The sequence below is a fragment of the Mesocricetus auratus genome, unplaced genomic scaffold (assembly GCF_017639785.1).
Source record: "Mesocricetus auratus isolate SY011 unplaced genomic scaffold, BCM_Maur_2.0 Super-Scaffold_6730, whole genome shotgun sequence".
In the NCBI taxonomy this organism is placed as follows: domain Eukaryota; kingdom Metazoa; phylum Chordata; class Mammalia; order Rodentia; family Cricetidae; genus Mesocricetus; species Mesocricetus auratus.
In genome coordinates, this window is record NW_024429184.1 from 16,228,951 (window position 1) to 16,245,195 (window position 16,245).

The following is a 16,245-nucleotide window of genomic DNA, read 5'->3' on the forward strand; positions in this document are numbered from 1 at the left end:
TGTGGGGCCCATGAGCAGAAGAGAAACTGGTCCAGGGGGATCAGTGGGACAGAGAAAAACATTCACTTACATGTAGTGCCCACACGTCTGACAAAAGCTTAAAAGGGGATTCTAAACACAAAAGAACAGAGTCAAGCACGGCTTCTTGGTAGCAACATTTTCTTGGGCGGGCTCTGGAGGCAAACATGGCTCCTTTAAGATGGCTGGCTGGGTCCTGCTATGGAGCACTTGAGTGGGATCTGTTAGTAGCTTGCTACAAGTTGCTTAACAGCAGCATGGACCTGCCATGTCCCTAGAGCTGGGGCAATGAGCAAGGCTTCCAGAGTTGGCGGCAAATGTACCCTGCCATGTTGGAAAGCCAAAGGGGGTGGAGCCAGCAGCCAAAGCCACCACTGTAGTCCTAACTATGCCTGCTAAGCATTAAAAACACTCTCCTGTTCAGAAAATGATTATGAGGGTGGTCCTAGTGAGGACTCTTAGTAACGGAGGATATGGAGTCTAAACTGGCCATCTTTTATAGCCAGGCAAGGCTTCCAGTGGTGGGACTGGGTTACATTCAGCTGAGTTGTTGGTATAGGAGGTTCTGTGAAAATCCCTAAGCAACCCAGGCTGATGCTAGGACAAGAGGTTGCTCTCTGAAAACTGTAAGCAGGGCCCCATTGCTGAGGACAACTTCCACACAGCTCATTGAATGTAGAAAGGTCAAGCTGGTACGGGCTTGGAACCTTCACCCCTATGGTCAGTCTCTTGAGCACAAGAACGCACCTTGCAGGCCATGGAAAGAGAAACCTGGACACCAACCCAGCCACAAAATCATCCAACTATAATTTGTCCTTACTGGAAGATGTGCTGGGGCAAGGGTTGGGCAGAGCTTGTGGGAGTGGCCAACCAATGTCTGGTTTGAGGCCCATGCTACAAGAGGGATCCCATGCCCAACACTACCTGGAGGGTCAGGAACTGGAGATTGAATAAACCTAGGGTAGGGGAAAAATATATGTGTATTTATATGAAGTGATTCCTAATGATATTCTGCTATACTCCTAGATTGGCACCTTGTCCAGTCACTGTCAGAGAGGCTTCCTCTGGCAACAGATGGGAGGGGGTGCAGAGATCCACAGCCAGACATTATGTAGAGAGAGAGTCCAGGTTGGAGGTCTCCATCAAGTCCCTCCCCTTGGGGATGAAAGATTGCAGGAGTCAGAGGGGATGGAGGATATCAGGAGAACATGGGCCACTGAATCAACTAAGCAGGGCTCGCATAGGCTCACAGAGACAAAAAAGGCAAGCACAGAGCCTGCTAGGGTCTGCACCAGGTTCTCTGTGTATGTGTTATGACCGTTAGCTCAGCGCTTTCCATGAGACTCCTAACAGGGAAAATGGGTGTGTCTCTGACTCTCTTGCCTGCTCTTGAGACCTTTTTCCTCCTATTGGGTTGCCTTGTTTTGCCTTGTATCTCATTTTGTCCCATTTGGAGGCCTGCTCTTTTCTGAAGAGGAAATGGAGGGGGAGTAAACCTGGGGGAGAGGAAAAGTGGGGGGAGCTAGAAGGAGTGGAGTGAGGGGAACCTGTGACAAGGATGAGAGAAGAATCTGTTTTCAATAAAAAAGAAAAAAGAGCACATCTTTGTGAGTTCAATACCAGCCTGGTCTACTGAATGAGTTCCAGGACAGGCTCCAAAGCAAACAGAGAAACCCTGTCTCGAAAAACAAACAAAACAAAAATAAAAGAAAAAGAAAAAAGAGAAAGAAAATGGTTGTGGTAGTTTGAATGTAATTGGCCCCCGTAAGTTCATAGGGAGTAACACTATCAGGAGATGTGGCTTTGGTGGAGTAGCTGTGGTCTTGTTGGAAGAAGTGTGTCACTTTGGAGGCAGGCTGGTCTACAGAGCAAGTTCCAGGACAGCCAGGGCTACACAGAGAAACCCTGTCTCAGAAAAAAGAAAGAAAGGAAGGAAGGAAGGGAGAAAGAAAGAAAGGAAAGATGCCATCATTCCAGCCTAGAGAATGGGAAATAATCTCTACTAATTATTCACTTGACAGAAAGTTAGAGTCAGAATATACAAAAATACAAACACAAAAAATGAACACAAAGAAAACAAATGACCTAGTTTTAAAAAGGGATATAGAACTGAACAGAGTTTTTCAAAGATGAAACAAAAATAGCTGAGAATCACTTAAAAGAATGTTGAACATTTTTTAGCCACCAGGAAAATACAAATTAAAACTAGTTTGAGATCTCATCTTGCCCCAACCAGAATGGCCAAGATCAATAAAAACCCAAACAAACAAACTATAGTACTTTCTGGCAAGGATTCAGGGAAAGAGAAACACTTATTCGTTGCTGGTAGGAGTATAAACTGGCCCTGGTACTATGGAAGTCAGTGTGGAGGTTCCCCAAAAAGCCAAAAATTGCCCTACCACAGATCTACCTATAATACTCTTGGGCATATAGCAAAAGGATCTAGATCTTAATAAGAAATACTTTTTTCATACATTTATTGATGCACTCTCTATTCACAAAATCCAAAATTGGAAACATTTTAGATGTCAATCAACTAATGAATGGATAAAGAAAATGTGGTGCATTTACTCAGTGGAATATTATTAAGCTATCAAGAAAAATAAAATTACAGTGTTTACAGGTAAATGGGTAAAGCTAGAAACAATCATCCTGAGTGAAGTAACCCAGGCTCCAATAAACAAATATTCCATGTTGTTTCTTTTGATGTTGTTTTGCTTTTTTGAGACAGGGTTTCACTGTTTACCTCTGGCTGTCCTGGAACTTGCTTTGTAGACCAGACTGGCCTCGAACTCACAGAGACACCTGCCTCTGCCTCTGGAGTGCTGGGATTAAAGGTGTGTGCCATCACTGCCCAGCCCATGTTTTTTCCTTATGTATGGATGTTAACTTTGGATGTGTGTTTCAATCAGAATATCTACAGAGGTTAGGAAGCTAGTAAGGGAGAAGGTGGAGGGGTCATCCAAGGAAGTGGAAATTGAATATAGTATTTCAAGATTTAAAGGGAAACTAGGATAGGAGATTAAACGGGAGGAGGATGGGAGAGCAGTGTAACAGGAAGGAATATGTGCAGAGACATTAATACTAAAGGTCTTTTTAAAAACCATATGGAAACCTATTACATAGAAGTTCCCTAAAATACATAGAAGCTTCTTCTTTCTTGATGAGAATTAACACAACTGGAAAGCACTCAGGGAGTCAGAGACTTAGGAGTGGTCAGCCCTAAATGGGATCCAAGGATACAACAGATTGATACACACTTTAACTCCCAGAGGCTGTGACAGTAGTCACAAGACCTGCAGAAGTTCAGACACAATCCTAGCACAGAGGAGGGAAAGTGGACCCAATGTCCCACTCTTAACCAGGGAGTTATTTCCAATTGATACCTGCTAGAAAGAGGCAAAACCAGTTTTCTCCAGTGGAACGCCCTTGGGTATATCAACCATTTAACAGGGCAGAACCTATACCCAGGGATAGTTGGCCAACATGAAATGAACTCCATGTTCGTTTTGTTTTGGCATTTTTTATTACTTGCTTAGTTTTTTGTGCTCTGTGTCTTTTGCTTTACTTTTATTTTTGAGTGGGGGTGGGGGTGGGGTGGGGGGAGCATGAAGTTGAGTTGATAGACAGATGGGGAAGATCTGGAACGAGTTTAGTAAAGGTAAATAATATCAAACATTTTTAATAAATTTTTAAAAAATTAAAACTAAGAAATATCTTTCCCTCTCTCATGATACCCTTTATTAGTGATTTTCAGATTTTTTAAAGCAGAAGAGCCCCTCCAATATTATGAAACAGTATAATGAGAAGTTGCTCTACTTGAAGCAGAAACTCAGGTAAGGCTGGAGCAAGGCTATTGGATCTTCTCCTGCTTCTGACTCGTTTGAGGAGTTTAAATATGGTGTCCTATTAGTCTGTGTGGCAGACTATTAAAGGTAATGAAAAATTGATACGAGGAAGTATCTTTATTTCTCAAGTAGGGCCCTTGATTAACTCTGGTCCCACAAATCAAAGGCAAGAGTTTCTTAATTGTCATTGTCTCCCGCAAAAGGAGTAGCCTGGACTCTTGTTCTTTTCTGACTCACACCTTAGCTTGTGGGGTCATCACACTTCTTGCAACTTTCCAACAACTTCATTCTGATCTGCTGTGGACATATGTTTATGCAAAGAATGGGAAGTGTTTAACTTACCCAGACCACAAGGACGTTCATGAGATGGTCTATATGTGTTCGTTTGAAGGTAGACTTCCCGCCATTCTGCATTAATTTGGTGTCTGGCCCTAAGCAAAACAGGGAGAAATCCAGATCTTAGAATCACTGAACATACTCAGAACTTGAAATTGTGTTGAGGGATGCCTTTATGTCCACTTACTTTAACCTCTTATGTAAATCCAATCAACAATATAACAGAAAGGAACACTCGTTTTCTTACTGAGTGTCCATATCAACTCCTCTCTTACCAGCACCTCAGCCGTCTTGATTCTCCTACGTCAGAACGGGAGTCACCTGGGTGTCCCTTGTCACCACCTGGTTTATTTAGCTTAGGGAAGGGATTCTCTGATAAGAAACACTCCTGCTCTCTTTTGAGGAAACCCATAGTGTCTGAGAATGGAAGAAAGAAAGTGATGATGATAGCGATTTTTTTTTCTGAGGTAGAAGCTTGTGAGTTGAGACTTCTCTGTGGCTGAAAGACATAGATGCCTTGCTCCTTTATCCTTACAGACAGTGAGTAAAGGAGCCTCGAATGGCCATGGAACTGACTTGCAAACTACTAGTTAGAGATATTGCTAGCAGTTTGAGAGAAAATATACATGAGTGGGCTTAGGAAGAAACTTGTAAGTGGTAGTTTCTCTGGCCTTTTGCTGTCTGACTATGGCTTCTACACGTGTTCTAATGAAGGAGGACCACTGATGTGCTCGTGTGGGGTGGCTGGGTCTCCTGCTATGTGGGTGAACACTCAGAACACACAGCATAACCTGCAGCTTTCTAGCCTCTGAAACTTTCCTTCACAGGTTTGGGATCTTCAGAAGTTCAAGGCAGCCTGAGGGATCCTATCTCCCAGGGTCTGTGGAAAGACTGACCCTGCTCACTCTGGCTTTTAAGAGGGAGGTAGATCATGGAAGGACTTGAGCACTGCACATCAGGGACAGGGACAGTGACATGAGTTTGCACTGAGTGCTTCAGGGTGCACATTGTGATATGAGACTCCTGCATGGAGCTCCCCAAAGTTCACCATTATCTTTAACAAACCAAGAGTCAGATGGGAACTGAGCCATGATGGCGCTACTATTGCTTTGGGAAAAACCATTAGCAGAACAAATGAGCTATCTAGGAGTTATTTTCTTATGTATGGGTAACTGTGGACGTATTGAAAAAAGTAAGCTTACTTTACATCATTTGAGTTTGAAACTGAGCTGCTTAGAAGCTGCCATTCCACATCAAGAACTAGTAACAAGTTCTACCAAGACTTCCTTAGAGTCTTGAGCTTCTTCAGAGGGTGTTTGTCTTATTTTCCATAGAAGGAGAACTAAGTCTCATGTTTAAGAGTGGATGTTCTAGGAAAGGCCTCCAGAAATTCAAGTTTAGTAATATTCTCTATTGGAAAGCTTTCTTGATTCTTCCTACTGTGGTTATGGTTATGTTAAAGCCTACATTTCAAATATCTCCTAAAAGTACATTTGTTGACAGCTTGGTCTCCTGTAGCTGGTGCTACGGGGGTAGTAGAAACTTGAAGGTACGGAACTTAGTTGAGGAAAGTCATTAGGGCATGCTCTTGAAGGCCCATCCTCTCACTCTTCTGCTTCTCAGCCACTATGACATGGGCAGTTTTGCCCATCACATATTCCCACTCTGTTTGGCCTTGCTACAGATCCAGTGCTATAGGGTCAAGCAACCTTGGACTAACATCTTGGAAACTGAGGAAAAAGTATGCCTTTCCTCCCTTTAAAGTGATATTTTATCACAGGGACAGAAGAAGAACCAAGTTATCAATGTCGGTTGCCACTAAGAGTGCAAAGTGGAGCAGAGGCTCTTTCTCAACCATGCTACAAACAAGAAAACCTCTCACTACATATTGTGGGTTGTGATTCTAAATGACATCTCAAGATGTGTCAGGGGCCATGAGAGATCCAGCAGGTGTTAACTAGTGTTAACTCTTAAAAGCCTGCCTTGTTCTCTTACTCAAACCACTGTTCACAATTAGCTCACTTTTACCTCAGAGCAAGGTCAAGCTAAGGACTTTCTGTAAAAGGAAAACTTTACAGCTTGCACAAGGTCAGAGTCACAAATGTCTACCAAGGACACTAAGAAAGGCATGTTCATTCTTCACTTGCCAGTCTACTAACCAGATCTGTGTCTTAAAGTTGTCATTGGGCACTGTGCCCTTCCTGTCTGCTATGGTTTTGTTCCTACAGCCTTGGGCCCTTGTATTGTCTTGGTAAATGGCTCAGCTCCTTACTGCTTCCTCTAGGAATGTGCTTTGACCAATGAGAGAAATTTTATCACTTCAAGGCTCCTGAAGAAGAAGAGTTTTTGTAATAGAAGAAGAAGCATGGAGAAGTTAGAAGTAGGGCAGGATTCTTAAAGTAGAAACAGAAAAATAAAGAACACATGAAATACAGAGCACGACCCTCAGATTGTGTGTGAAGTTACTATAGAGATCTTTACCCCCCTTCTTCGCTCCTGAGAAGCATTTCACCTTTAGAACCCTGGGTGGGGCCTGGAGCTGGGCCACTAATGTGGTGTTTTTCTCCTACATGAAGTCTCCATGTTATGTTTTATATTCTTCTCCATAATGAGCACTGTTGATTCCCTTTTTATGGGAGTAATCTCTCTGCAGTCTTCTGTTCACATGCTAATTCTGTTGTACTTTCTCTCTATGAACACCCTCTCCTGTGTCCACACATGGTTGGGAGGACCCACGAATGCCTTGTAGTGTTGAAACACAAAGCCATCCTCTGACAAAGGAGGAGCTGATATGTTGGGAGCACACTGCCTGGAACAAAGTCACTTTCCCCTCCGATTTCTTTCATTTCTCCCCTAGCCACCTGTCCATCCAGCATTAATTCAGCACTAAGCTACTATTCTGATATCTACTTGAATATCCAAATCCTTAGAACTAAATACCTACAACTGGGTAGTGAGCAGGTTCTAACAGCCTGGGTCTGGCCCTGGCCAGTATAAGGAAGCGTACCAGTGTAAATCACCAAACCATAGCACCAATCTGTGTTCCTGATGATGCAGCCCCGGAGCAGTAGCCTGTCATGGTCCAGGAAGTAGTTGACCCCCAGATAGTTCAGGATTCCGGAAAACTTGTCCAGCTTGTTGTTGGGAGGCTCACATCGAATTTCTCCTGCAGAGAAGTAAGGGAGGAAGAGTGCTAGCTCTGTAGCCTTGGGAGAATGCCCAGCAGGAGAACAACACACAATACATAATACAACGACATGCAGCATAATTTGTTCTATGTTTCCTCAGCTGCTCCCTATCCTACACAGAAAGCAGGAAAATACTTCAGGGTACCAAAACAAACAAAATGATAATTTTGTGTTGCTACAGATCATCCAGAGAAACCACCACAGGGCACTTTATCAGCATCAGCATAGCCAGATCAGTGTCAGTGAAGCTGAAAAAATGGAAGTATTACTTTAAAGTGAACCTTTCATTTTTTTCAAAATAGAAATAGTTGGCTTTTTCCCGATTGGTAAATATATCCTTTTTAAATAGTTTAAAACTTTTATTGGCTTTATTTATTTACTCTGCATGTAAGCAGAGGGAAATGTGTGCAAATGACGCATGTGTGGAGTCCAGACAACAACACATGGGAACCGGTTCTCTCCTTCCACCAGGTGGGTCCCAGGTATCAGACTCAGGTCACAGGCTCAGAACCAAGTGCCTTTATTCTCTAGGCTATCTTGCTGGATCACCTTTGTAAATATTTATGACATGCTAAAATGACCAAGATACTTTTTTGAGACAGGGCCATACTACATATCCCTGGCTAGCCTGGAACTCACTAAATAGACCAAGCTGGCTCCAAGCTCAGAGATTCCTGGCCTCTGTCTCCCGAGTGCTAGGATTAAAAGCTTTTGAGAAACATTATACTTATTGTTTAGAGAAAGGTGCTATTAGCCTTTGAATTACATCCTATAAGCTTTTTATCCTGCTCATGAATGCAAACATGTCTCCCCAAAACATGTTTAACATTATGTGTATATGCTAGCTTTTGTAATCTATGTATTTCTCCTATTATGTTGTATGTGTTTTTTTATTCATGTCGAGTACTATCAATTTGCATATTGTTTCAAATGAACTTTTTGAATTCCTGTATGGCTGTGCCTTATTTTATCTAGCTAGTCCTCTGATGATGACAGTTTGGGTGGGCAGCCCCTTTCCTGGCTCACCATTAAAGGCAGACAGAAGCTCCAGGTTATCCTCCATGTCACTGGTAACTGAGATGGCCTGCTTCACTTTCAGGTTGGTTTCACTAAAGTAAAGGGCACAGGTTCATCAGATGTATAGAACATAAACACAATAACAGCACAGGACAGCTTGGGATGCTTCATTAGGTTTTAGAAAATAAATGTTGCCAGCAGAATACAGCCTAAGGGTTAGAGTTTGAGTACCTCATACTAGTTACTCCTTTTTCTCATGGGCAGTATGGAGCAGAGGGAACTGCAAGGGACCTACTCTGCCACCCCCTCCTGATACTCTGCAACAATATACCACCACTACTTTAACCAACACAGGAGAAGTAGCAGTTAGGAGTGTTAGAGCGCAACCCAGAGATGGCATGCATCCCTCCCTTAAAGACATGGAGCAGGCCCTGGTGAGAGCTTCTCACACCTCTGAGGAAACAGTTCTGAGTTCACATACAGGGTCCATGGAAAGATCACAGTTAACCATTTCTGGATGCAAGAATGCACAGAGACAGTAACAACTATAGACTCCAAAAAACTTTAGGGTGAGGTATTAGTCAGGGTTCTTTAGAGGAACAGACCTGGAGATATATATAATCAGATTTATTAGCGTGTTTCTCAGACTGTGGTCCAGCTAGTCCAACAATGGCTGTTTCCCAATGGAAAGTCCAAGAACCAAGTGCAGGAGGCTGGCTGTGTCAGCTGGCTGTCAGTGTACAGTGGAATCCCAAATGAGTAGGCTCTAAGCCAGTCAGTTGAGAATGAGGGCAAGCAGGCAAAGGGTGAGCAATTCCTTCTTCCATGTCCTTTATATAGGCTACCACCAGGTGGGGCTCAGATTAAAGGTCTACTTTCCACCTCAAAGATCTGGATTAAAGGTGGGTCTTCATACTTCAAATAATTTAGTTAAGAAAAAAATCCTCACAGGTGTACTCAGCTGCTTGAATTATAGTTAATTCTAGATGTAGTCAAGTTGACAGCCAAGAATAGCCATCACAAGTCCATCCACCCTTGTCAAACATGCCACACAATCATATCACCCTATATCATATTTAATTTACAAATGAAACATTAACCAGCTCATAATTATGCCTAATATAAGATGACTATCTCACCTATAACCACAAATGTATATGTTTAGCCAGCTAATAATTACACTTAACATGATATAACTCTTCCACATATGACTGTGAATGCATTATAAATTAGAGTACTGTCCCATGAATATTCTCTTAGTCTCTCAAAAATTAAATATGATAATCACAGATATTCTCTCAATTGATTTTACATCACATGATAGAGAAATTAAGGAAAGAAAACACTAATATCTGCACACATTCTTAACTCATACTCCTCATTTCTGTAACTGGTCATGTGGTCCTAGCTGGTTATTTATAGCTACCTTCCTCCACTACCCATTCTGTATTTTCTCCACCCTCAGCAAGACCTCATCAGGTCTTAACTCTTTTTCTGATGGGTCTGTGCCCTTTGTCATCCTGCCTGGATTGGGTGGTTGTAGTTTCCTGCTGACTTTAATCATAGAACATGGTAGCACCCAGAGACACCCTAAAGGACCTCCCGCACTCCAGACATAATCTTCCTTACTTCCATGTTGAGAAGCGATCCAATTTCCTCTTCGTATTCTGGTCAGTCACCCCTCCTAACACTATTGTTCCTTTATCTTATGCAGTTGGCTTTAGGCCAACAGTAGTTTAAAGTGATGGGAGTGGAGAGAAATCTGAGCTTCCAGTTCAATGGAAAGCTTGGCGCTCCTGGCAGGAGCACACAGCCATCTGGAACCAAAACTTCCAGGCCAGCAGAACTGAAGGCCATGGGAATAGGAAGCAAAAATGTTCCTAGTGGGTCACTAGAGGGATAGTGAGTAGAACTATTCCAATTTCTTCTCACTGATTCCTGAAGCCATAAATCCTGGCTACTGGAGAAACCATTCCATAATACTGGGCACTCATTCAAAGCATATACTGCCTTCTGGAAAACTGTACCCCAGTCCTCCATGCTGTTACCACCAAATTGGCACTGTAACTGTATCTTAAAAGGCCATCCATCTTTCTATCAGGCCAGCTGCTTATGGTAGTGGGGAACATGGTAAGCCCACTGGATTCCGTGACCAAGGGTCACTGTCACAGCTGTCTGGCAGTGAAGTGAGTACTTTGGTCAGCAGCAATACTATGTGGAATACCATTGGTGGACCAGGCATTCTGTAAATCCAAGGGTGGTGGTTTTGGCAGAAGCATTATATGCAGAAAAGGCAAATCCATAACCAAAATAAGTAGCTACTCCACTAAGGACAAAGCATTGTCCTTTCCACAGATGAAGTGGTCCAGCATAGTCAACCTGCCCCCAGTAGCTGGCTTGTCACCTTGGGGGATGATGCCCTATCTGGGGGTTGTGTTGATCTCTGCTGTTGGCAGATCTGTAACTCAGCAACCGTTGTAGGCAGGTCAGTCTGGAGAGTGGAAGACCATGCATAACCTCTGTCTCTGTCTCCACGGCCACGTTGTTCATGGGCCCACTGGGTAATGACAGGGAAGGCTGGAGAAAGAGACTGGCTGTTGACAGAATGGGTCATCCTATCTACTGATTATTAAATTCTTCCTCAGCTGAAGTCACCTTTTGATGAGAAGGGGACACAGTATCTTCACATCCTTTGCCCATTCAAAGAGATCTCTCCATACACTTCTTCCCCAGATGTCTTTCTTACCGCTTTCCAGTCATGCTCTCTCCAAGTCCCTGACCACCCACCCAACCCATTCACTACAGCCCACGAGTCATGAACAACAATCACACATCTGGCCATTTCTCCTTCCAAGAAAAATATACAAACATGTGTAGTGCCCAAATTTCTGCCCACTGTGAGGATTTCCCTTTGCTGGCATCTTTCAAGCTTTCCCAGAAAGGGGCTGTGATGCTGCAGCTGTCCACTTCTGAGTAACACATGCATACAAACAGAATTCTGCATGAGCAACCTGGTTCTCTTTCTCCATCAGCTGATCACAGGGCAAACCCCATGAGCTCGGGAGCAGAAAGCACTGTAACAGGAGTAGAAACCATAGGCATTTGCTGTGCCTCAGGACCCGCTTGTGCCGAACACATATATACTGCTTGCAGTTGATAATGGATTGCTGCTGTGCACAGCCTATTTTATGACTTGATGTGTCAGATCACACCCAGCTCATGATGGGCAGCTCACATTGCATGGCAACTTGGTGGCCCATTGTCAAATGTTCCACTAAGGACCAATAGCAGGCCAAGAGCTCTCTCTCTCTAAGGGAAAACAATTTTCTGAAAATGATGGTAGAGCCTTGCTCCAAAATCTCAAAGGTCTCTTGTGTAGTTCACCTATAGGAGCCTGCCAAAGGCTCCAAATATCTGCCTCCAGGACCATAGGGTCTGCTGAATTATATAGTCCAATTGGTAGAGCAGCCTGGACCTGTTGAGGAGCCTTGTCTTCCAGGCCCACACAAAGCTAGCAGCTTTCCTAGTCACTTGCTATATGGGGCACAGTAACGCACCAAGTGAGGAAAGTGCTGTCTCCAGAATCCAAATGGACCGACTAAATGTGGTGCTTCTTTCTTGGTGGTGGGAGGGTCAGGTGCAATAACTTATCCTTCACCTTAGAAGGAATATCTCTGCACGCCCCACACCACTGGACTCCTAAGAATTTCACCGAGGTAGAAGACCCTTGAATTGTGGTTGGATTTATTTCCCATTCTCTGATGTGTATATATGTGACAAAGTGGTTGCTGCCACCTGCTCACTTGGTCCAGTAAGCATAATGTTGTCAACACAGTGAACCAGTGTGGTATTTTGTGGAAGAGACAAACACTCAAGATCCCTTTGGACTAAGTTATGACACAGGGCTGGAGAGTTGATATATCCTTGAGGTAAAGCACTAAAGGTATACTGCTGGCCTTGCCAACTGAAAGCAAATGGCTTCTTGTGGTTTTACGGACAGGTACCAAGGAAAGGGTTTTTGCTACACAATAGCTGAACAGCATGTACCAGGAACTGTGTTAATCTGCCTAAGTAAGGACACCACATCTGGTGCAGCAGCTGCAATTGGAGTCACTATTGATTGAGTTTTTGATAGTCAACCATCACTCTCTATGCTCCAATTGTCTTCTGCACTGGTCAGAAAGGAGCATTGTAGTGGGAGCCACCACCCTGCATCTTTCAAGCCCTTGATGGTGGCACTAATTTCTACAGTTCCTCCAGGGATGCGATACTGCTCTTGATTCACTATTTTCCTAGCAGAGGCAACTCTACTGGCTTCCATTTAGTCTTTCCAACCATAATAACCCTCATTCCACAGGTCACAGAAGCAATGTGGGACTTGCCAACTTGTAAGTATATCAGTCCCTACAATAGATCTGAGACTGGGAAAATAAGCACAGGATACGTTTGGGGACTCTCTGTACCCACTGTGAGTTGGACTTCAGCCAAAACTCCATTAATCACCTGAAATCCACAAGCTCCTACTTTAACTGGATGGCCACAATGTTTCTTGGGGTCTCCTGGAATCACCATCAATTCAGAACCTGTATCCAATAGGCCATGGAAAGTCTGATTGTTTCCCCCAGTGTACAGTCACCCTTGTAAAAGGCTGTAGGGAAGGATTGGGAAAAGCTAGCAGTGAAGCTCTTAGATATTTTATCAAGGTGCTCCCTCTGGAAAACCCACTTTCATTCAAGGGGTTCTGGGTCTGCAAACTGGCTCAAGTTAGGAAAATTGGTTTAGACTGAGATTTTGGCTTGCCATAATCTAATAGCCCTCCCTGCCCCCATTTGTTTAAGATTGTTCTGCTCATACAGATAAAACAAAAATGCAGTTGGCCTCCTCGACCTACTCTCTCTTCCACTTCTCCCCCTCTCTATTTCCCAGGTCCCCCTGCCCCCACCCCTCGCTGTGTTGTGACTGGGGGGGTAGGATAGGGGGATGAGGGAATCATAGGTTAGAAGACAGATCAGGCACCATTGTGACCTCTAGTGATCTAAAGGGATGACACCAATTGGCAAGCTAAGCAGTACTGTAGAGACGACCTTGAATGACCATTCCTGATAGTGAACTTGATGTCTATAACCATCCTGGAGCCTTCATCCAGTGACTGATGGAAGCAGAGGCAAACACCCACAGTTAAATACTGAACAGAACCCAAGGAACCCAGCGACAGAGAGAGAGGAGCGATGAGCAAATTGGCAAAGAATGGGCCGGCAAAACCAGCAGAGACAGCTGATCTGAACAGGGGAGAGCTCTTGGACCCCAAACCGACAGCTGAGAGGCCAGCACGGGACCGATCCAGACCCCCTGAATGTGAGAGTCAATGAGGAGGTCTGGGCTACCTATGGGGTCCTGAGCAGTGGATCAGTGTTTATCCCTGGAATACTAACAGACATCGTGTATCCATAACACAAAGAGGGTTGCTCTCTCTGCCTGGACTCTTAGGGAAGTGCTTGGAGTGAAATGATAGACTCTAGATATCCCCTATGTGGAAGGAATTGGCAATAGGGTGGTAGGATGGGGGGGGATGGTGGGGGGTGCGGGAGGAGGGGAGGGAGAGGGAACTGGGATTGACATGTAAAACAAGCTATTTAAAATTAAAATAAAAAAGTAAATGTTTAAAAAAAAATGCAGTTGGCTTCTTATCTACTTCATGACTGGAATCACCATGATTGATCATCTGCTACCATGAGTCCATAGGTTTCATGCCACCATGGAAATTATTTGCCTGTACTGCCCAGTATGAGTCATGCTACTGTGAACATTTCTTTGTTTCTTTTGCCCATTTCAGTAACGACTATCAGTTTGCATTTGGTGATTCAGTGCTGCCACCTGGCCTCTGCTTCCCTGGTGCCCAATTAAACCCCTGAATTTAACGTATCCAACTAAACAGCAGCATCTCTGATCCTAAAGTCTGGCACAAGAGAAAGCTCTTCAAATGTACCAGTACCAGTCTCACCATCTTGTGTTGTGAATGAAAAATCCTGAATGGAAGCTGTTTCTGATTGGGAACAAAAAATTCCTAGAAGGAATTTCTGTATCTGCAGAGACTTTTAGAATAAATGGAATTTCAGTATTGTGGAGATCGGAATTTTGTAGGTTCTAGGGCTAATTATTTTATCTCGGGCTAGTTTTAGCTTCTGGAACAGTCATGCCTTGCCACACTCTGTATCAGCTAGCTCTTGTAAGAATAATTAAACACCTCTTAGAAGCTATTGCCTTACCGGAACCCTAGCTTCTGTCAACCCGAGAGCTAAGAATGCTAACATAGCATCTTGGGTCTATAGAATAGCTCCACCTCCTTGTGCTGACTCTGTTGTGTACCCGCCATGTATTTTATTTTATTTTATTTTATTTTATTTTATTTGAGACAAGGTATCTCTACATATCCCTGGATATCCTGGAACTCACTATATAGAGCAGGCTGAACTCAAATTCAGAGATCTGCCTGCCTCTGCCTCCTGAGTGCTATCAATGGCATGTGCCACCATGCCCAGCATCTTACAGGATTAGCAAAGGACGGTCTTCTGTGCCTTCCTGTTGTGGAGGATTAGGTTTCACAGAGCACACCTGCACTAGCACTGGAATCTTTCTGAGCCTTAAAATCCCTTCATTAACACTAAGCCAAGGAATATCAGGCATCTCCAACTCCTTTTCAGGAGGCCATCTTTTGATAAATGCTTCTGCTAACCATTCACACGAACTTTTAACATCTTATTTTTTAATTGTGCAGCTTCCATATTAAACCTAGACTCTCAAGATGACCTGTATCAATGAGCTCAGCCTGAACTAGTTATATATTCTTCCCACGTTATCCCATACCCTTAAGAATCCATTCTCATACATATTCTCCAGATTCTTACTTGAAATTAAATCTGGGTACAGGTCTAGAGACTGGAGGGCCCTGAGGGACCTTTGTATTATCTTGCCTGGAGTCTCCTTCAGGGAAGGCTACTTTTGGTTTGGCAGACAATGAAGTATTAATTTCCCCCAGAAAGTGGGGGTTAGATACATTGTCTACTAAGTGTGGAAAGACTGCTTCCTTGGGTAAAAATAAACCCTTCAGAATCTGAGAGTTCAACGTTTACAGCCTCAGTAGTGTCTTCCCACACCTCTCATCCCAAGTTGAAGGATCCCAACTTATCAATCAATCTCTTCACTTTAACCACTGGCACCCTCTGAGGTTGCGATTTAAATTTTTGTTGTGATTCAGCCAAGCTAATAATGGGGGTTTTGGTCTGATTTTCTACAACTTGAGCTCTCTGGCTACTAGAGAGAAGATTCTCTTCCAAGACACACTTAGAAACCTTTAGACCATTTGCATGTCTGAAGCTGTCAATTGTTTTACGGGGTTCATCCTTTTCCTTTGCTTCTGTATCTTGAGGTACTAGAAGTTGGTTGATTTTATAATTAATTCATTCTTTTCCGTTGTCAGTTTTTTCAGAAATGCTAGATACAACCAGTAGCATCATTTCCCTCATTTTCTCACAAATTGTCAAAAGTTGTATATAGTCACTTAATTCTTTATTCCATGCAGCAAACCTTTCAAATATTTTGAACTGTGGGCTTTCAACATGCTCCAATACTACCAGGGGAGTCTTGAGTAACTGCAGGTGTCAGCAAGTTGGAAAACCTATCCCAGAAACTTAAAAAATTCATCCTTACAGTTCTTTTGCTCTTATATAGTGGTTCTCAACCTGTGGGTCAGTCATGACCCCTTTGGGGGTCCAATGACCCTTTCTCTCGGGTCACCTAAGACATTGGAAAGCATAGATATTTACATCATAGAGTAGCAA

General features: G+C 43.4%; 1 protein-coding gene across 4 annotated transcripts in view; it reads right to left on the reverse strand.

The window, feature by feature from the left end:
- LOC101835438 (phospholipid-transporting ATPase FetA) overlaps positions 1-16,245 on the reverse strand; it is a 117,226-nt gene that overhangs the window by 41,075 nt on the left and 59,906 nt on the right. For all 4 annotated transcript variants that reach the window (XM_040739545.1, XM_040739532.1, XM_040739538.1 and 1 more), the window contains 3 exons: positions 8,417-8,499; positions 7,210-7,368; positions 4,209-4,297 (listed from right to left, as the gene is read on the reverse strand). In XM_040739545.1, coding sequence (XP_040595479.1) covers positions 4,209-4,297; positions 7,210-7,368; positions 8,417-8,499 — 331 coding nt within the window. The remainder of the gene's footprint in view (positions 1-4,208; positions 4,298-7,209; positions 7,369-8,416; positions 8,500-16,245) is intronic.